Raw genomic sequence first — 22,803 nt, 5'->3', positions numbered from 1 at the left:
CCGAGGGGGGGGGGGGGGGGGGGGGGGGGGGAAGAGCATTCTTTTTGTTGTTGTTGTTCCAGAGAAGGAATTTAAGTAGTCTTTTAGAAGATTTACTCATTTTTTGTTCGAGACAAACCTGTATGTGCTGTGTATATACATACATATACATCTATGTGAGGTAGAAAAGGCAGTGAAGTTCAAACAGTAACAGATGGAGTTACTAAAACAGATTTTAATTCCACTTGTTATTGTGTTGCATTTGACTCTGGTGTTAAAAAAAGTTCTGGAATGTTTTTTCTCTAGATCTGTGTTTTCTGTATAGACATTTTGTATGTGTGTGTACGTAAATTTTTCCTTGAGCTCTCTATATAAATTTACTATGATTTTTTCAAATAGGTGTATTATTCTTAATTCTCCTCTTAATAGGTCACCTACAGTGGAAATGAATATGATGATGATATTTGAGAGAAATTTCAGGAGAGTCCTGTCAAAATATCAGAAAAAGATGTTTTGATTTACATTTTACTGCTGGTTGGTCACCATTCAGCATTTTTTCAATAGTATTGAAATATAAATTGCCCTTTTTTGTTTTCATTATTGACATTTTTTGATTATAAGGAACAGGCTGATCTTGATCTAAACATGCTTGTCATTTTCATAATTGAGGAGACTTACAGCCAAAGTACAATGTAAATACCGAATAACTGAAAGATTCAGAACAAAGATTAACCTGCGAACCCCGTATAGTAAAAATTCAGTTGGTGACACCTTCTAGGGTCAAGAGACTTTTAAGGTCAGGGATGTCTTTGTTGTATCAGGAGTCCTCCATTGTCATCCTGGTTCTGCCAATGATCTGATTTGTGACTCGGGTTAGTGGTTAAATTTAAACTATCTTTAAGGCTTCCTCCATCTCTATTAGAAAGGGACATTCTCCAGTGGTGTGCTAATGTTTAACGACCAGTTCTGGCGGTAACGAGAAAGCCCTGATGGTCGCATTGCCTATTTCCACGGTGTAAATATTCCCACCGTGGCTGATTTCAGGCTGCTTATCCTGGAGGATAAGTCTCCAAATGGGAGTCTACTATGTCTGTTCTTCATGCAGCAGCCAAAGTGTTCTGTTTCATCTTATTTTTATGTGTACATGTGTGTATGCATTTGCTGTAAACCAGGAATAGCCATTCCTCCACTGGGGGCCAGAACCCTCCTTGGCCTCCACTGCTTCCAGTCCTCCCCATAACTGGGTCTGCTTCTGGTACCTCATCTCCTACCACTCTGTCTCTCACTTAGTACCACACTCCAGTTCAACCTCCTTTCTGTTCTTCAAATATGCCAACCTCACTTCGAGCCTTGGGGCCTTTGCCTGACTGTTCCCTCTGCCTGAAGCTCTGTCCCATCACTTCAGTGCAGAGCTATTTCCTTCTCATCAACCAGGCATCACCTCCTCAGAGTAACCTGTATGGCCTATTCAATCTACAGTAGCCCCCTCTCCTCCAAAGACAATGTTTCAAACCACCGTTTTCTTCATAGTATGTAGCCTTATCTGAAATTATTTCATTTATTGTCATTTGTTATCGTATCCCTGCCCTTCCTTCACCTTCTGTTAGACTGTGAGCTCTATAAGAGCAAGGACCCTTTCTGAGCTGTTCACTGCTTTAGCCAGAGCTTGGAACAGTATCGACTACATAATAGGTGTTCATTACATATACTTGAAGAAAGAAAGGAAGGAGGTCTTTTTGCTTTGGATTAGTAAAGAACAAAAAGAAGGGGGGGTTTCCCTGGTGGCGCAGTGGTTGGGAGTCCGCCTGCCGATGCAGGGGACGCGGGTTCGTGCCCCGGTCCGGGAAGATCCCACGTGCCGCAGAGCGGCTGGGCCCGTGAGCCATGGCCACTGAGCCTGCGCGTCCGGAGCCTGTGCTCCGCAACGGGAGAGGCCACAACAGTGAGAGGCCCGCGTACCAAAAAAAAAAAAAAAGAAAGGGGAGTTGTTCATGGTAATGATATGTCTTCTTGAAAAACTCAGGTTACCATGTTTACCATATATAACAACTCCTAAGCATCCATCCATTTTACCAACGATATGTATCAAGTGCCAACGACATAGAAATGGAAGATGCAAGAAGAAATCAGAAAGAAATCCTGCCCTCTAAAGGGCTTATAAACTAAACAGCTCACAAATTTCTCCTCTGTGTAATTGATGACCCCATAATTAATTAATAATATTAATTATGTATGACATTTATGATATGATATGATTGTGATATTTGATTTATGGTATGGTCATAATTATCCCATAATTATTATAGTATTAAATATGATTGTTATGTAATAATTAGTTAGCTGTATGACTTAGATAATTAGTTAGCTGTGTATGACTTAGATAAGGACCTTAGTCATTCTAGTTTAAAGTTTTATCACCTTTGTGCTGGACAAAATAGGCCAGTGTTAAATTAGCACCTGGCCTCTTTAGTCCCTTGACACTTGCACCAGTGACCGAGGCACGAACCTGTGTCCCCTGCATCGGCAGGCGGACTCCCAACCACTGGGCCACCAGGGGAGCCCCAGTCGGGGAGTCTTTAAACAACAGCAACTCACCTGGCTATCTTAGGGGGAAAAGGAATTTGTGGAAGGGATGCGCAGAATTAAGAGGAAAGTGACAACCAGGCCCAGCTGGGCAGAATCCAAGCAAAGTGAGCTAGCTGGCCAGAAAGTCCCACCTGGGGCCAAGGCTGGCTGGAGGAAGGTGCCACTGCCTCTGCTGCTGTGTCCTGGAAGCTGGCCCTGGCACCAGTGGCATCACCACAACCAGAGGTCACTGTCTCAATCACTGTGAACAAAAAGAATTCTGCTTCTTGGTAGCCCTTGTTCCATGTCAAAATCTCAAGCAGGAGCAACTGGTGGGCCACTCTAAGGTCAAGTGACTGCGCTCTGACTACCACAGAGAGGACAGGCTTTTCAGCTTCCTCAGCAGGACGATGGACCCAGCCTTCCACACGACCCCCAGTGGCAGTTTTCTCAAGCACAGGAGGGCATCAGGGGTTAGGGAGCCAGAAGTTGGACAGATGCCCACTTGAGTATTCAATACTCTGTTCAAAATACTTTGCCCCAATCTCACCATGAAGAAATCTCCAGTTTTTTCCTATCCCAATGAGACTTGCAAATGCTCATACTTGAGATTATTTGCAGAAGAAAATAAATATTTATGTTCTTTGATAACGAGGCCAAGAGAGAAACTTAGGCGAGTAAATGTGGAAATTAACAAATAATAAGATTAAGAAAGGGTTATAGCCCCAAGAATAAAAATATAGATTAAGTAGAGTTATGAACTGACAGGAAAAGAAAACCATAAACTGGAAGGGAAATGACTGGCTCTAAGGAGGCCCTGGAGCTGCCTGGCGTTCCCGACAATCTCCTCTGTTATGCAAGCTTTACTTATTTATTTTCCCTTTGTGGTCAGAGTGCTTCCCACTTAACACTTCCCCAGGAAAAACGGCAATAGGGATCTGGGAGAATGTCAGGCAGGCCCTTTGGTTCCTTGATCTCTCACAGCCAGGTGGCAGACAAGCCTCCCATCACCACATCATCAGACCTTTGACTGGGTTTCGGTCCCTGCCTCTGCGGCTGCTGTGTATCTTTGAATCAGCTAGCTGGTGGCTCAAAGCATCTTTGGCTGCGGGCCTCCACTCCCTTCCTCTCTGAGTGATTCCCCAACCTGGTCGGTGCTCAAGGTGGGGTCCATAGGCTCCAGCAAGCCCATATCACAGCTGCTGCCACAGCCAGAGACCTTCTGCCCCTTAGTGTTCCTGGTTACCAGCCTAGCAATCCTGCTAGTTATTGACAGGAGGACTGTAGCTCCCAGCAGCCCTAAGCTACTCTTGGGTCCGGATCCTCTTAGATCTCCCCAGCCATGGACCACTCTCTCTCCTTGGTGCAGCTCCCTCCCTGGGTGCCGTGTGGGCTGGGAGCAGATCAACCCCTCCACTTGATGTTGTAGCTGATGCTTTGTGTAGACACCCAGGGGACACGGTTAGCTGCGGCGTCAGGGGTGAAAAGACTGAGACCAAAAGAGAACCTATAAGCAGTTTCACTTCCGTGTGCAGCCATTGCCCTCCCATCGTGGACATACAGGGTGTTGCTTAGAGGGAGGGTTGGGAAGGCGGGAAGGTCTAAGAAGAAAGGTGGGTGCTCCGGGGCTGTGGTCTCTGCCCACAGGCCAACCTGCTGCCCATGATGAGAGCCGCCGCTCGCCCCCAGGGGTGCATCACCTATTCCAGGTCACTGCTGAGAGCCCTACTTTTCAAAATCGGTGCATTTTCAGGTTGCTGGAATAGGTGGGACTTGAAGATCACAGTTCTCTCAACCCCCAAATAGCCGGGGTCCCCCATCCGGCATGCAGACCACACTCAGGCAATGACTTTTCCATTGGCCTAGTGCATGCAGTGCCTCTTGCCCATTGCAGGAGGCCGAGGTCCACATTAATGCCTGACTTTACCAGCACCTAGCTCCCCCGCCAGTCTGGAAATGTTTAAGGACAGAAATCTCGACCCATGAGTCTGAAACTCCAGAGCCCAACACTTTTTTTTTAACATCTTTATCGGAGTATAATTGCTTTGCAATGTCGTGTTAGTTTCTGCTGTATAACAAAGTGAATCAGCTATACGTATACGTATAGCCCCATATCCCCTCCCTCTTTCATCTCCCTCCCACCCTCCCTATCCCACCCCTCTAGGTGGACACAAAGCTATGGCTCCCTGTACTATGCGGCTGCTTCCCACTAGCTATTTTACATTTGGTAGTGTATATATGTCCATGCCACTCTCTCGCTTTGTCCCAGCTTACCCTTCCCTCTCTCCGTATCCTCAACTCCATTCTCTACGTCTGTGTCTTTATTCCTGTCCTGCCCCTAGGTTCTTCAGGGACATCACCATTTCTTTTTTTTTTAGATTCCATACATATGTGTTAGCATACGTTATTTGTTTTTCTCTTTCTGACTTACTTCACTCTGTATGAGAGACTCTAGATCCATCCACCTCACTACAAATAACTCAATTTCATTCCTTTTTATGGCTGAGTAATATTCCATTGTATATATGTGCCACATCTTCTTTATCCATTCATCTGTCGATGGACACTTAGGTGGCTTCCATGTCCTGGCAATTGTAAACAGAGCTGCAATGAACATTGTGGTACATGACTCCTTTTGAAGTATGGTTTTCTCAGGGTATATGCCCAGTAGTGGGATTGCTGGGTCGTATGGTAGTTGTATTTTTAGTTTTTTAAGGAACCTCCATACTGTTCTCCACAGTGGCTGTATCAATTTACATTCCCACCAACAGTGCAACAGGGCTCCCTTCTCTCCACACCCTCTCCAGCATTATGACACTCTTGATTAAGTGTTTGTTGAACTGTTTTGATCCTCTCTTCAGCCGAGGGGCGCCCACACTCACCTGTTTCACTCTGGCTCCTAAGGTGAGGAAGCCACAGAAGGTGGCTTTCAGCTCTGCAGAAGCTGAGCCTGCCAGGCTGTGATGCCCTCCTGCACGCCCCGTGCTGGGAACAGGGCAGCCACTTCCCCCACGGCTGTGCTGTGTGTGAAACTGGACCAGCATCCAGTCCCTCCCAGCTGTAACTTTTTGACTGCCAGCCTGAGGTCCTGCTGAGATCAGTACCCTGTCGTCCTCATCCCAGCACTTCCTCCTTCATGGGCACTTCTGCTGGACCTGTTTTTCTCTCTGCCCTTGGGAGCAGTGACTGGATTAAATAGGCCTTGTCCCTGGAGGGCTCCCCAGCCAGCAGCCCCCTTCCCAGCAACGATGCCCTGCAGGTGGGGGTGTGGGAAGGGGCCAGGCAGGAGCACCGCAGTGCTGCCAGGGGCTGTTGCTTTTTGAGCATTTGTTAGGTGCCTCTAAGGGGCAGGCTCCAACCTTTGTGCGATCAGCTCAGCCGTCCAAGCATCCTTGAAGTTCATACACTGCTTCATAGGGTTCAACCTACTTTCACATGCATAATGCAAACTTGATGTCCAAGCACGTAGATTTGTAAAATATTTCAAGGTTTGACAAAGGGATTTGTTACTTTATGAAAGCATTCAATACAGATTTGCCTTGGATAACTAACACATTTTAAATTTCTCAATCCACACAAATATGGTACTCCTACCGCATTTGCAGGAACTCAGTTGCAGAAGGAAGATACAGATACAGAATAAACAGGGAGAGACAGAAGGAAGATACAGTTAATAAGGGCTGAGGGACTTCCCTTCGTGGTCCAGTGGTTAAGAATCTGTCTTGCAATGCAGGGGGCTCCTGGTCAGGGAATTAAAAGCGCGCATGCCCCGGGGCAACTAAGCCCACGTGCTGCAACGAAAGATCCCACGCACTGCAACTAAGACCCAATGCAGCCAATAAATAATAAATAAATAAACAAACTTTTTTTTTTTTAAAAAGTGAGGGCTGGCAAATGAATCTTCCAGTCCTGGAACGTGTTATTTTTCTAATGATTTGCCCTTCTTCTCTCCCTTTTCTTTAGAATGAGTTGCCAAGGTTTTCATTTATTTGTCAATCCAGGAATAACGTTTTAATTTCAAAGGACACAGCTGGATCCTTTCTGTCACCTCCAGTCCCCAGTGTTTATCACACAAGAGTGTGTTTTCCAGCTCATCCTTTCTTCCTCAAAACCCAGGGCCTGCATCCGAACCCCTCTGAGAATCAGCCTTTTGTTGTCCAAACTGAGGAATGCTTGTCACATACAGGTCGGGTGTTCACCAAGAGCAAAGCTAGAAGCCCAGATACCAGTGTTGTGGGTGTCCATTAAGTTTCTTTTTTTGGCTGCATCGGGTCTTAGTTGCGGCATGCGGGATCTTTTTTTCTTCAGCTGCAACACACGGGCTCTTCATTGCAATGTGCGGGCCCAGTAGTTGTGGCGCGCAGGCTTAGTTGCCCCGCGGCATGTGGGATCTTAGCTCCCTGACCAGGGATTGAATTCGCATCCCCTGCATTGGAAGGTGGATTCTTAACCACTGGACCGCCAGGGAAGTCCCTCCCTTAAGTTTTTGAGATAATGTCTCACCTGCCAGCAAGGCCGCCGCGTTGGTCTTGAGGGCGTGAAGCCTGCCATGCCCCTCCTTCATTGAGCAGAGGCTAGGATGGGGTACATGAAGCACTTCGCGTTAACCAATATGATTCCTTTGACTTCAGAAAGAATCCCTGTTCCAGATATTGTCCTTGTTCTGAAGTTCCAGGAAAGCAGGAATTGTGTCTTTCCTTCGGGCACCTCCCAGTAAGTAGGTAGTATTAGCATTGCTGGTGTTCCTTTTGAGAGCCATTTCCGCTGACATCTTCAAACCAAAAGTGCAAAGAGAGGAATGCAGTGGGTCACAATGAGGCTTTGGGGAAATGGTTATACTCGTCGGCCCAGGAGGCTTTGCGTATGATTTTAGAATGGAAAATGAAATATAAACTTAAGGCTTAGAAGAGGATGGTAACCAAGAAAAACCTTTGCCAGTGGTCTTGTAACAGCAGATTTTAAGCATAGAGAGTCTAGAAGCAGAAATGAGGATACATATTAAATGGTTTATGGATATACCAGTACAACACAATACAATGCATGGTATGTTCAATGTGATACCCCTCATTAGCAGTCTTTTAGAGCACTCTGCAAAATTGCGGTGAATGTCAAGCAGTGATCAATGTATTTGCACAGTATCTGCGTCTGCATTTCTGATACAATAACCTAAAGCCTTTATTTCTGATTTTCAGTAAATAAACCTTTAGCATACCCCAGAAGAAGTAATCAAGGGGGTTCAAGTTATAAAACATATTCTCCCTGTAGTCTCTGTTTTCTCTGGCAAGTTCAGAAGCTAAGCATTGACATCTCCATTGGACGTGGAGAAATTGTCCAGTGCAGTGAAGGGAGCACGAGGTTTCCCGTCGCACAGAGTGGAGGCCAAAGCCTGGCCCAGCCACTTATAGCCCCTGTGTGGCCTTGGCCAGTAACTAGTCCTTTTCCTGCCTCAGTGTTGTCATCTGTAAAATGGAGATGGTAACAGTCTCAACCTTATGGAATGATTCTGGGTATTGGCCACAGCATGACTGAAGTGCCTGACACTTGTCAGGCAGCCAAAAAATGGGTTATTACTGTGTTATAGAACTACAGCGCTTGCTTTCTCTTTAGCTTACATGCAGGTGACTTATTTTTAATCTTTTTTTAAACCTTTTTTTATTGAAGTATAGTTGATTTACATTTTAGGTGTACAGCAAGGTGATTCAGTTACATGTATATATATATATGTATACATATATTCTTTTTCAGACTCTTTTCCGTTATCAGTTGTTACAAGACACTGAATATAGTTCCCTGTGCTATACAGTAGGTCCTTGCTGTTTATCTATTTTATATATAGTAGTGTATATCTGTTAATCCCAAACTCCTAAATTATCCCACGTGACTTTTAATGTGTACCTAGTGGAGCTAAAATGACATAAGACAGTTTCTCCAATGTTTGGCTCACTGAAATCGATCTCCTCCTACTTTTCAATCTCGTTCTGATGCAGAGAGAAATCCTTACAATCTTTACATTTTCTCAAGCCTGTCACCAATTAAGCATCAGCAGGGCTAGATTATATAAGAGCTTTTCCACTACGTAATATGGAAGAACTTGTCCAGAAGTGGAAGTTAAGTGCAGGGAAACAGTTATAAGACCTCAAGGAAACCTAAACTTTCCAGGTTTCAGAATGGGCGTTTGTTATATGCTGAGCTTGGGTTATGTGGTCTCGAGGTTGCTTCTAGCCTAAATGCTATGTTTCTGTTCACTCACTTGGCGAGCTTGGGGCTTGTCTCAGCAATTTGGTTTGTAAAGTTTTGAATTCATAGCTCACAGAATGATGAGCTGGAAGAGACATAGAGACCACCCAGGGTAACATTCCGGTTTTACAGATGAGGAAACTGGGACTCAGAGAATAAGGCTTCCCCACCATCCTTATATCACATAGCTAGTTTTTGGCTGAACTAAAACCAGAACCCAGGTGTTCTGACTCCTAGATCAATGCTCTTTCCTTTATATCGCATGGCCTCTTTCCTGCAAATGAGGTATCACATTTAAGAACCAAATATGAAAACAGCACAGCTAAGCTCTGACTGACTCTGACAACCTAATTGTTTATGGAATAACTACAAAATTACGTAAGTCAAATTGATCTGACTGTTGAAAGGACTATTTGAAAGGTTTTCACATTTAAGTCTGTCTATCTTCTAGTCATCGAGAAAGACACATTATTATTAGAATTTAGGGATAGCAAGAGGGTTATGGTTGGCATGCTCTCAGTCCCTTCATCCCTGGGCTTTGCATTTTAGAAGGCTTGAGAAGCTCTGGATTTCCCATCACCAAGTAGCTAGGATCATACACTGTAACCTCGGAATCTAACACTTAATCTGCAGCTTCCCTGACTTTATATTACCCTGTGGTTAAACATTTTCATTCCTGATGAAATAAGGAAATGGTGTCATATTGACTAACCAAAGTCGCCATGGGACTCTGCTAATCACGAGCATGATCACGAGATGTACGTAGCATATGTGAGTAACCGAGAAATAACAAATCAAATCCAACCGCTTTGTTAGATGATGGACACATTACAAGTCGACGCGGTGGGGGAGTGGTGTCCTGTTAACCAGTCACCGTTCTGAGTGTCTGTCCTGCGGTTCTGGCTCAGGCTAAAGTGCGGCGCTCTCCTTTCTCACCGGGCTCAGGCTGAGCCTTCCACGGAAGCCGCTCTTTTTGACACTGGAGCAGAGAGAGGAACCTTGGGGTATTTCATTGGAAACAACTCTCAGTGAACAAGCCTGTGCAGCATTTATTCTAAGAACTCTGCTTGATTTGAGTTAATTTTGGTGCAAAGAATATGCTTTCTGCACGAATTTGGAGGAACATCAGTTGTGAACATTTATTTTTAAAAGAGTGGCGCTTTTTTGTAAAAAGAGGACAAAAGACCATACATTTAGGTTGCTTATTTTTTGCCATTTTAGGGAGATGCAGAACATTCAAGTCAGGTTCCTAAAAATGAAGAAAAGGAACCAGAAAGCATTCAATACTGAAAAATAATTCTTAATGACATGTTATATTTTAGCTTCAAATTATGGTCCGTTGATATACAGAGGAAGAGAGGAATGAAACAAAAAGCACAAAGCTAGGAGAGAAAAGGCTGAGAACCAGGCAAACAAACAAAAACAGAGAAAGATACAGGCAGTGAAAGGAAGAAAGATGAGAAAAACCAAAAGAGGGTTAGAAGAGAGAATGATTTTTAGGGACTAGGAGAAAGGACAGCGGAGCTGGGTGGCTTTCCTAGCCAGCCCTTAAGCCCGGCTTGTCACTGTTTTCATCATCTTTGAAGTCTTACTCTCCACCTAGACTGTCAATTCCACCAGCACAAGAACTGCACTGGGTTTGGCTCTCTATTGTCTTCCCAGTGCCTAGCACAGACATAGTCAACACTGTAAGAATTAGTCAATGAATGGATGAACAAAGGAACAAGTGAAGAAAGAATGTGTAAGGGAAGAGTCCTGTGGCCCAACCAGCTGGGGCAGTGGTCCCCTGAGAACTGCCATTGTTTCCTCAAAAGCAAGAGACCGTGGACTGGGCTGACCTGGGCCCCGCAACACCTATAAGAGCATTTCTTCAGAGGCAATTCCACCGTCTCACCCATGTTCTCTTTGCTAAGCATTAGAACACTGTTTTGTCTCTCTTTCTCTTGGAAACTTTCTGAAAGCTGATGTTTTCGCCAGCCCCACCTCGGGTCCATCACCATGTCTCCTGGTACCTTCTCACCCCAGGCCCAGTTGTCTGAGGTTCTCAAACGCTTCTGTTCCGTCAGCCTCCCTGGAATCCCTGTCCTGATACAGACCAACTCTCCTCTCCTACAAGGCTGCCTTCTTGACTCTCCTGAGAGGAGTCCCCTGTCCTTTAGCCCACTGGTGACAGCGGCCGATCTTCCTACCCCCTCAGTACGAAGGGCCCCAGAAGAGGGTCAGCTGACTCAACTCCCCATCGCCAAGAAATCATCACATCTTCACCGTCATGTGAAAACCCATTCTTCAAGCCTTTCCATCACTGTCTTTTAATACCCCCTGGTCACTCCTGTGTGTCATCCACCCCTTCTACTGACCTCCTTCAGGATGAATTCGCGGATTTCGTGCATGATTCATCCAAAAGATTCTCCTCTGCAAATTGTGATTTTTTTAAATCTGTAGTAAAATATACATAAAACATAAAATTTTACCATTTTAACCATTTTACGTGTAGAGTTTTATGGCATTCAGTACCTTCACCTTGTTATGCAGCCATCACCACCGTCCATCTCCAGAGAGTTTTCATCTTCCCCAACTAAAACGCTGTACCCATGAAATACTGACTCCCCAAATTCCCTGGTATTTTATCAGATTTCAGGCCCTCTCACTCTAGAATTTTTATTTCCTGAAGTTGTGCTGCCTTCAGAATTTTAAACATTATTCCACTTTCTGTCCACAGTCTCCCTTCTTGCCAGGAGGCCTGGATGCAGACAGGTCTGGGTGGGGATCCCAGCCAAACTATTTGCCAGCCTCAGTTTCTTTATTTGTAAAATTCAGGTATAGGTAATACGGTAGATAATATAAATACTGAATAGATAAGAGAACTGGAGTCCACTGGATCGTCGAAAGGATTACGTGCTGACAGAGCATTTAGCACAGGTCTGTGCTTCTCCATCCCTCCTACCAGTCCACACACTAGTGTGCCTCACTCCAGCCACTGCTCTGCTGACATTCCTGGCTTCCCGATGCCTTTGTCTTTCTGAGGCCCGTTCCAGGGGACACACCATCTTGTATCAGTCCAACTCTCTGCCTCAACTCCACACCCACTTGGGCTATTGGTGAACAGTGGGCTTTGCCGGAGGCATTACAAGGCACGGTCTCCCGGGCTTCCCTGGTGGCGCAGTGGTTGAGAGTCCGCCTGCCGATGCAGGGGACGCGGGTTCGTGCCCCGGTCCGGGAAGATCCCACATGCCGCAGAGAGGCTGGGCCCGTGAGCCATGGCCGCTGAGCCTGCGCGTCTGGAGCCTGTGCTCCGCAACGGGAGAGGTCACAACAGTGAGAGGCCCACGTACCGCAAAAAAAAAAAAAAAAAAAAAAGGCACGGTCTCCCACTCCGCCCCTGCAAGCAATTAATGGGCCCCTATTTGGCTTCCTCTTCCCATTCCTCATGCCAGCCATTTCAGATCTTTCCTCTTCACTCCATCCCCCTACCCTGCCACTACCCAAGCAGTTACCATTTATCTTCTATGTCTCCACAGTTCAGAGTTCTTAGACTTTAGTGCACATAGGACTGATGCAGGTCCCCTAAGAGGTTCTAATTTCGTAAGAGACAGTGGGGTTGAAATCTGCTATTTTAACAAGCAACCCCAGGGGATTTTGATATGCAGAGTGCCCCGTTCACTTTTTGTGGAGGGCTCTCCTAAGCCACAAGCTCCTTGAGAGCAGACATTTTGTCTTACCTGATTTTCATCTCTAAATACCTGGCAATAGGTATTGAAGGATTGATTGAATGAATGAATCTGGCTGTCACTCTGCACTTCCGCATAAGTTACCATTCTCCTTTGAAATGCTAATTGGCTACAGCTATTTAAATGCAGCTTAAATCTCTTTAATATGTTTTATCCTATCCTTTATCAGCCCTTTTCACTGCCATTGGGGGTAGGGGACTGTAAAGAACGTGTTATTCTCTGACTAACAACTACCAAAAAAAAAAAAAAAAAAAACCAATCCAAGGGCCAGATGAGGTTTAGGCAGAAGTGCAGAGATACATAGGTTGGGTCTTTCCCCTTTCCTCTTAGGGGAGGAACGTACTCTGCGGACCCTTGTTCTAGAGATCAGCTAGGCAGACGTCTTTGTAGCCACTGCAGTGGACTTTTCTGGAGTTGAAAGAATCTGAAGCAGGAAGGTCACTGCTAGGGATATTGGGAGAAGGTGACTTAGAGAAATAGGTAGAGATACAGACTGACATATCCAATCAGTGGTGGAAAGGCTCACCTGCCTTCAAATCCTAACTCTGCCATTTTCTAGCTTGTGATGAGGGTAATTAAACTGCTGGGGCTGCTTGATTCCTCGTCTGTAAAATGGGACAGTGATTTACCTTGCAAGCTCTTTTGAGGATTGAAAGACGGGGTGTAAGTAATTCACAGTGATTCTATGATGGTAGGCAATCAGGCAGAGTTTTCAAGAGAGGTGGGTATCTCGTTAACCATCTGTCTTTACCACGATGGAGGGGACACACACACACACACACACACACACACACACACGTATGCACTCACACCCCTACCCTCAGTCAGCCTGGAAAAACAGAAGTGGCACCAGCTATTGCCCTCTGGGGAAGTCTAACTCTAAAACCTCCCTCCCACTGTAATAAAATGTTTCCAAAGAGAGCAGACAGGGTAACCTAGGGCCATGCTCTTCCACTTCCCTCTTCCCTGAGCAGAGCTGGGAGCCTGTCTTGGGGAAGTGGGAGGTAAACCAGCATGGGTGGCTGGAACTGAAACATTTCTTTTAGCATCTCCAGACCCTACGTCATCAAGATTCACTGATCGCCCACAGCGTTCAGGGCGCTGCTCTAAATACTTTATCCGGGACCTCCCTGGGAGCCCCTACAAAGTTTGTTGCAATATTTAATTCCCACCCTCAACCTCTCCCCACCCCTGGCCAGAAAGAGTACCTTTTGCTTTGGGTGCTAGGAAACTTTGATTTAAATGTTAGTAATAATGAACACTTATAAACATTCTTTACAGAACTTCAGGCGCTCTTCTATATTTATTCCCTTGTTCCTGCACATGTATTTGTCTTTAGGAGAAGAATTTGGACTGGTTTCCTCGGATGCGAGCTATGTCCCTCGTTAGCAATGAAGGTGACAGCGAACAAAATGAGATTCGGAACCTGCAGGAGAAGTTGGAATCGACCATGAGTCTGGTCAGACAGCTGTCGGGTCAGCTGGCGGAGCTCAAGGAGCAGGTGGGTGCGCTCGGCAGATGGAGCTGGGGGGGGCGGGGCATGTGAAATTGTTCACTACTGTGAGAGAGGGGTGGCTGGAGACTCCTGGGCGCAAGATTGTTATCCACGATGGACGGTAAATTCCCATAAAAAAAACACCCCACGTTGTGTTGTAAGAACCAAACCTCTACAAGCAGAGGCTACTTCTACTTATCACACCTCCCCATCTTGTGTGACACTTCTACGGAACGGGGAAGGAAGGAGCAGATGCCGAAAGACAAGGACCTCTTTGGACTTTTTTTTATAGAAAATCGTATTCTTTTTTTTTTTTTCTTTCGTGGTGCGCAGGCCTCTCACTGTCGTGGCCTCTCCCGTGGCGGAGCACAAGCTCCGGACGCGCAGGCCCAGCGGCCATGGCTCACGGGCCCAGCCGCTCCGCGGCACGTGGGATCCTCCCGGACTGGGGCACGAACCCACGTCTCCCGCACCGGCAGGCGGACCCCCAACCACTGCGCCACCAGGGGAGCCCTAGAAAAATCGTATTTTCTGCCATCATAACCATTACTATATCCATCAGAAAGGCAGATCGTCATTAGTACCTGTCATTTCAACACTACAATCAACCCCTTTGTCGTGTAAAATTGTTAGCATTAGTAAAAATAATATCAAAAGTAACCGTGGTAGGTTTTAAAATGACTAAGGTGATGGCGATGATTATATGTGTGTTACAAGCAAGGGCTGCTTTAAAAGAACCACAGTTCCTCTTTCTTAACCACAGGGAGTGGTTTGCTCTGTTTCTCTGCCTAGGGAAATGCACTTTAAAAACTATTTTCTCTTTTTTGGTAAATATATTTTCTATGATGCTGGACAGACTATAGGTGCTTGGGAAATATTCACCCAACATTGTGTGTCCCACCAGCACTGAGCATGAGTGAGAAAATCAGCTCAAGGCATTCTCTCTTTTCCCCCAGATGACAGAACAAAGGAAGAATAAGCAGAGACTGGGCTTTCTCGGATCAAACACACCCCATGTGAATCATCACATGCCACCGCACTGACACCACGGGGGCAGCCGTGACTAGCCTGATCGCTGAGTAAAGAACTGAGATGGAGGGGAGCGAACAGTGCCTATTGTTGAAAAGTTAAAAACAACCAAGTGCCGAGATGTTGAGTGGTTTAGCTCCGAGAACAATTTCTAACTGTGTTTTCATGGTTGAGAAGACCAAACTTAAAATGCAGCCACTAAAAGGCACACATCACGCATTCTTAATGCAAAGAGAGGTCCCTTGCTCAAATGGACGGAGGAGGTAGGGGGAGGCGGGGTGGAAGGAGATGCAGGGCGGAGAGAGCTACCTTTGGCTGAATCTATAAGAGTCCATTTTGTCTTAAATGCTGACTGCATCCTTTGTCATGGTTGGTTGGAATTTCTTTCTTTTAATGATGGCATATAGGTCAGTGATACAGGAAGTCATTTTGGTGGCTAAGTTTTGCTAAGGGAAATAACTGAAAAGATTAAAAATGAGAGTTGCAAACAAAAATGTTAATGCTTCCAAACCGTAGCTGTCACAGGCCAATTTCCTTATTTATAACCTGCAACACAATGGATTTACAGCTCTAGGAACTAGAGCTTTGGAGCTTATGCCCCTCGGGCTGACAATGCGACTGGAATGTGATTTCCTTCTCCCAGATTCAGAGGGGCTCTGTCAATATGGAGTACAGAAAGAGGTTTTCATAAAACTTGTTTAAAAACATGCTTAAAGTCATGTAGAGGCTAAGATTTTTTAAAGATTTGGGGACAAAAAAGATGACAGTAAGCCCCAAGGACATATGTATGCTATTAAAATACATTGAGATTAATAAATGAACATGCTTAAAGGTGACAGGAAATATTGAGAAACTTATGATGGTGGCATTGCCTTTTATAGATATGGAGTAAAAGCCATTTGATTCATGTTTGCTGTGCTTAAGAACCGAGTGGTTTTATTTATCCTATTCTTGCAGTTAGGAAAAAAATCCAAGAAACATATTGAATACTCAAGAAAATGCAGAGTTTCAATTGCGTATTTTAAACTGTATCAGGAAGAGCTTTTCAAAATGTAAAGAGATAATAATCTCGTCCTCAAATTGTTTGTATGTTAAATTATGCAACCAGAATTTGTGGAGGGAGAAATTAACCTGCCATGCTTGTATTATTCTTAGCGATTATGCTTTTAGAATGTTAAGACAAAATTCAGATCATGAAAGTGTTAGGAGAACTGCCACGTGGCAAGAGAGCGGGCACATGACACCAGACTCTTGGAGGTGCTCTGCAAGCTGACCTTTCCTGGTCGCTGCCCCCAGAAGAACAAAAAATTGCATTTTTGAACTCTCATGTTATCACCACCAAGGTTTAAGTTCAGGACAGCGTTTGCTGTGACCATTTTTAAAGCTTTGGGATTATTTTAATATAGTTTAAGCTGTTGGCTCCTAAAATTCTCAAATCATGATCTGGGTAGATGATAAAGGATGCCTGAACCAATCCTTTTTCCACACACCCCATTAAAATGTAGACTTGGAGGAAAGCAGTTGAAACCCAGAGCAATGAATTTTTGAACTGAATCTGCTGGTACACCTCCCCCACTCCTCCAAATACCTCCCCAAGTTAAGAATTCCTTACTCTGATCTGATAGTATTTTTCCTAACCAGTTGCTAAAGGATCATGATTCAGAGATACTCAGAAACTGGGATATATATCTGTATGCAACACAGAACTTTGAACCTAGGAGGCATTCAGTAAATGTATGAGAAATTCCAGTGTCATTCGATCCTAATGCTTCATTGAAACTTTATATCATATATTTGATTTTTGAAAATGGCTTCACCAAAACTGAAGTAGACCAAAGCAGCCATTTTTAAAAAAAATCCAAGACCATTATTGTTATTAACAGTATTAGATGAAAAGTACCTTTTAAAGTATTTTAATTAGGCAGAGAGTTTCATGGGTAGGGAAAAGAAGAGAAAGGTGGAAAACATTGGCCATGTTCCGATGTCAGAACTTATCCCTGTTTAACACAAAGTAAAATTTTTCTGATGGATGTTCCAACATCAAGAAAATAAGTTAATCTGTACAGATGAGAGCAACCTGCCTTTCAGATGAACCATCTAGTCTTTCCTTACACTTTTTTATAGAGAATGAGCCATTGGGTATGTACTGCCATCAAGAAATGGCTTCACCTCTCCAACCATTGTGGAGTGGCAGGTCACCGTGTGTTTTCTCCTATGAGAAGTATTCAAAAGCGATTACAACTAACCAGACTTTTATTTAGTCAAGATTGAAATATTTCTCAGTTCTGTTTCTCTCTTTCCTGCCTAAATACTTTAAGACTATAAAGCAAAATAAACAAAAGCAAACAAAAAAAGGCAGTTTCAAGGCTATGAAATTCATGATGGAGGAGATAATCACGGGGAAATTTGACATTCGCTATAAATTTATGTTTGTTTTGTATATGTTTGTTAATGCAACTGGACTATTTGACCTAGGCAAGTATCAATTAACATTCTCATATTTATATAGCAATATTAAAATAAATATAATCATCTTTGATTTTGTTGTTAAGGAAAATGTTTTACTATTTAGTTATTAAAACCCATATTGGTTTAAAAGTATGTTTCCGCTGAACATAATTTTTAATTTCAAAAGGATTTTATTCCCCTACATGTTCCATTCTGAGGTCCAAGAGTTTCATGCAAGTATGTTTTAAGATTATAGTATTAAAAAATATTGTAAAGCAATTTTACTCCAATAAAGATGTTAAAAATAAATAAATAAATAAATAAATTTTATACTTGTAAAACATATTTAAACTAACTTTAAAAAGTTAGGGCTTATTTTCTTTCATACTGAAATTTTTCTGTTGGTGATGAGGACGCAGCTTCTAGTGGATTATTGATAAGTCAGGAAGATATTTCATCCAAGTCAGAACTAATTGTTTGCTTTTCTCCACATTCTCAGCTCGCAACTCATTGTTTTGGCTGCTCTTTTTAGTTTATAGTTGTTTTATTAGAAGCAATCATGCAGTAGGGCCCACCCTCTACCCCAATGCCCCAGGGCTGCGAATGAGCGGAGAGGCTGGGGATCTGGAGACTTGGGGAGGGAAGGTGCAGATTGGGACTTCGCTATGATTAGGGGAAAGGAGTAAAGGATAGATAATAGGATGAGCGGGGCTTACCCTCCAGGAACCCAGTAGACTGGGGCATAAGTAAGTAAATATTGCACAAGTATAATGATGTGACAGGTTACGGGCTCAAGAGATAACCCTTAAACATGCAAAGAACAGGGCTTTGTGGGGAGTAGCCATAAGAGGTGTGTTCCCTCCAGCAGTTCTTAAATCTTTACAGAATAAGAAATCAGCATATTCTGACCCACAGACCTGTTCCAGGATGCCCTGACACATGATACATTGCAAAAAGGGGTGCAGCAGGCATCTTAAAGACAAGCACAGGTGCCTACAGGAACCAGGCAAGTGACTAAAATGTATGCAAGTGTGAGGGGTACACTGTATGTAGGGAGAGGGGAGCCTGTGGAGAGCTTCTTTTTTTAAAAATTTATTTTAGTGAAGTATGGTTGATTTACAATGTTTGTGTTAATTTTGCCCTGTGCCATACAGTAGGACCTTGTTGTTTATCCATTCTATATGTAATAGTTTGCATCTGTTAATGTGGGGAACTTTCTATTTGCAAGATTTGACACCTAATTCCACTTTGAAGAAAATGCCTGAGGCCAGTTGAGGCCCTCTAGTCACTCGTTTGTCGATAAAGTTACCCCATTTAGTAGAAGAAAATACACTATACCCAAATGGAGCACAGGAGCTAAAACGCATGTGAAACTTGAGAAATCTGAAAACAAATCCAGGTGTCACCTCTGAACTGAAGTGTTTCCACAGACTTGAACTAATTTATAAAATTATCATACCAGTTCTTCTCATTTCACCAGTAGCCTTTTTTTTTTTTTCCTGCAGTAGAGGGATGCTACATTTGCCTCAAAAACCATGATTCTAATATATGTCAAAGCCAGATAAGTATAACTCATAAATTATTATTAATAAAATTGAATTTGTTTAGCCTTTTTGCATGTGATACTTTAAGTGCTTTATTCATTTCTTAACGTTTCTGAATAATGTATCCATTGGTATGAAAGTCATTATTATTGCTATTTTACATAACGAGACATGGGGGACAAAAATTTTGGTGACTTGAATCACACGGGTGAGCTAATCCAGGTGGACCATTGTGTCCAGTGCTTACTGAGAGTTGGTCGAATTCCCAGTCGGCTAACACCTACTGGTATATCTACATCCTGGTGATACACAGCAGGGGCTCTGTGGTTACAGGCCTTTTGACCATCCAGGATTTCCTGGTTCTTAACCCCCAGAGCATGGGACAGCTGATATCAAAATGACTTGCATGAATCACCTGCAAACCACAAAGAGAATTCTCTGCTCACATGGGCAATTTCTAGTGTCCCTGAAGCTGTGTGGCAAGAATTGTTTTGTTTTGTTTGGGATCCGAGGAAAGGTTTCGGGAGGGAAAGTGGACAATGTGTTCCTCTTCCAGTGAGAGTAACTAGCACGAAGGGTGGGAGGATACACGTGGAGGGGAGTGTGATGGACATTTGAAAGTCACCCTGCCTTTGACTGTCAACTGCAGTGCTTTGAGGAAGTCTTGGGAAGGCTAGTCTTCAGAGCACAACTGCAGGCCAGAAATCTGTGTACTTAAACCTCTCCTATGTCCTTCCCCGACAGCAGAGGCGCTGGCACGTCACATGGAACGTGTCACATGGCAAACAAAGAAACACAGAGACCAAACTTGATGAAAGTAGAAAATTTATAAGAACAGAGAGAAGTTGTTGAACTCAGTTTGACTCAATCTAACAGAAGATTCTGGTCTTTACACTTCGATGTGGATTTCCCCCTAGATTAGCCTGTTCCGTTTTCACTCTGGTCCTTGGGGTAAAATCAGCTGCAGGTAGAATTGCCCTCCTAACAGCTGTGGAAATGTGGATACAGGTGTGGATTCCCTCTACAATCCACTGCAGTGCTTCCTTCCAAAGTTCTCCTTCCCTCAAATCTATTTGTGTAGGAAAAACCTTCTGAGGCTGCTGCCTGTTCTAATAACTGTGGTTTTCGTTTTGTTTTTATAATTGTCTTCACTGTGGACAGTTGTATCTGCCTTTCTGTCTCCCATAACCTGTTCCCTCTCAACATGGATCAAATGATTTTTTGTGATCCTGGTCTTCTCAGCAGTATATTCAAATAAAAATGTTGTGAACACATTACCTTAAAATTAGACCCTGCTTCATAAAAAATATTAATGTATTTTATATCATTTAGGGTTTTATTGGAGAAGAAAAATCAGGTTGGGTGACATGGACTGAGAAGATTTTAAGGATTTTAAGGATTTGACATCATGCAGTTGTAGTGAAGAGCTGGCGAAGAACTCGACGGAAGGCTGCTGCTTCTGCATCAGTGGTGGTAGGTCTGAAGTCATGGTGAGTCAGTGGGGCTGGTGGTCAGGAGAAAAAGCTGGGTGTGAGGCACGGAAGAGCAAGGACAAACTAGGACCCATGGGAACAAAATTCGCATCTAGCTTTTGCTGCCTCCAAACTCCATAGCTCATGTGACATAAAAAAGAAGCTAGTGTTCTTCACCATGGAGAGGCATGTGCATCTGACTCAGGACTCGGTGAAGCTGAAGAGGAGATCTGATGGGAACCGGAAGATGGAAGACTGTGGACTGGCTGCTGCCCACACCAGCATGGTGAGCAGGAGATCAGGCTTCAGTGGTACCTGTTGCCTACTCCTTCTGAACTTAATGACTGTTGCTTCACTCCCACCTTCCAAATCTCATGAAAATATCTCCTGTGGTCAAAATTAACCTATAATCCTCTGAGAGAGGAGATTCTGAGAAACGTAGTTCCAGCTAAGCTAAACTGATGGAGTGCAAAGCCACTCCACTGGAGTAGAACTTAATGCTCACCCATAGCGATGCTCCTCCTCGTACTGGACACACAAAGGACATATTTCCCAGCACCCATCGTGGTTTGGTGGAAACACACGACTAGTTCTTTTTTTTTTTTTTTTAGATTTTTTTAAGGGTTTGTATTTTTTTAAGGGTTTTTTCTGTTTGTTTGTTTGTTGGCCGCACCGTGCGGCATGCAAGATCTTACTTCTATGATGAGGGATCGAACCCGTGCCCTCTGCAGTGGAAGTACGGAATCTTAACCACTGGACCACCAGGGAATTCCCTAGATTTATTTATTATTGAGATAACTTTGGTTATAACATTATATACGTTTCATGTGTACAACATTATATTTCTATTTCTGTATACCCTCCAGCCTACCCACCACCAAAACTTTAGTTTCCGTCCATCACCATGCAGTTGATCCCTTTTACCCATTTCGCCACTCTGGTAGCCACTACTCTGTTCTCTGTATCTACATGTTTGTTTTTGTTTGGTTTGGTTTGTCCCATTTATTCTGTTTGTTTTTTATATTCCACATATCAGTAAAATCATACTATATTTGTCTTTCTCCATACGACTTATTTCACTTAGTATAGTACCCTCAGGGTCCATCTATGTTGTCACAAATGGCAAGATTTCATCTTTTTTATGGTCATTATTATTCCATTATGTATCTATACATACCACATTTTCTTTATCCATTCATCCATTGGTGGGCACTTAGGTTGTTTCCATATCTTGACTATTGTAAATAATGCCATGATGAACATAAGGGTGCATATATCTTTTCAAATTAGTGTATTCATATTCTTTGGATAAATGCCCAGAAGTAGGATGGCTGGATCATATGGTAGCTCTAGTCTTAACTTATTGAGGAATCTCCATACTGTTTTCCATAGTGGCTCTACCAATTTACAGTCCCACCAACAGTGTACCGGGGTTCCCTTTCCTCCACATTGTTTCCAACATTTGTTATTCCTTGTATTTTGATGATAGCCATTCTAACAGGTGTGACGTGATCTCTCATTGTGGCTTTGATTTGCATTTCCCTGATAACTAGTGATGTTGAACACCTTTTCATGTGCCTGTTGACCGTTTGTATTTCTTTAGAAACATTTTTAATTGGGTTGTTTGTTTTTTTGTTGTTGAGTTAATATGAGTTCTTTATATATTTTGGATCTTAACCCCTTATCAGATATAGGATCTGCAAATATCTTCTCCCATTCAGTAAGTTGTCTTTTCATTTTGATGATGGTTTTCTTTGCTCTGCAGAAGCTCTCTAGTTTGATGTAGTCCCATTTGTTTATTTTTGCTTTTGTTTTTCTTGCCTGAGGAGATATATCTAGAAAGATATTGCTAAGACCAGTGTCAAAGTGCATACTGCCTCTGTTTTCTTCTAGGAGTTTTATAGTTTCAGACCTTACATCCAAGTCTTTAATCCATTTTGAGTTGAATTTTGTGTATGGTGTGAGACAGTGGTCCCAAGTTTCATTTTTTTGCATATGGCTGATATGAGTAGTTCTGATTAGTGGATTGTGAGTTCAGTTGACAAGCAGGGGTGGTAGAAAAAAGGTCCCTGTACAACCTCAAGTTCTTTCCCCACCACATTAATCATGGAGGCCAGGATGGAACCAGCCTGAATCCCCAAGTCACCGCTTTGAAGGGAACTACCCTGGAGATCCTTGATACACACAACAGAATTGATATGAATGAGAAATAAACTTTTGTGTGTTAAGCCATTGAAATTTAAGGGTTTTTTGTTTTTTGTTAAATAAATGAGATTGGGATATGTGTGATTGTTGCTGTAGCATAA

At 43.4% G+C, this 22,803-nt stretch overlaps 1 protein-coding gene across 2 annotated transcripts in view; it reads left to right on the top strand.

Annotated features, from left to right (window-relative positions):
• Window positions 1–17,822, top strand: part of ITPR2 (inositol 1,4,5-trisphosphate receptor type 2) — a 520,017-nt gene extending 502,195 nt beyond the window's left edge. For both annotated transcript variants that reach the window (XM_024733221.1, XM_024733219.1), the window contains 2 exons: window positions 13,849–14,010; window positions 14,961–17,822. In XM_024733221.1, coding sequence (XP_024588989.1) covers window positions 13,849–14,010; window positions 14,961–15,047 — 249 coding nt within the window. In that variant the 3' untranslated portion in view covers window positions 15,048–17,822. The remainder of the gene's footprint in view (window positions 1–13,848; window positions 14,011–14,960) is intronic.
• The last annotated feature ends 4,981 nt before the right edge of the window (window positions 17,823–22,803 follow it).

The sequence above is a fragment of the Neophocaena asiaeorientalis genome, unplaced genomic scaffold (genome assembly GCF_003031525.2).
Source record: "Neophocaena asiaeorientalis asiaeorientalis breed wild unplaced genomic scaffold, Neophocaena_asiaeorientalis_V1.1 scaffold150, whole genome shotgun sequence".
Lineage (NCBI taxonomy): Eukaryota > Metazoa > Chordata > Mammalia > Artiodactyla > Phocoenidae > Neophocaena > Neophocaena asiaeorientalis.
Note: the sequence above shows the minus strand (reverse complement) of the source record. Positions and strands in the feature narration are given on the sequence as shown.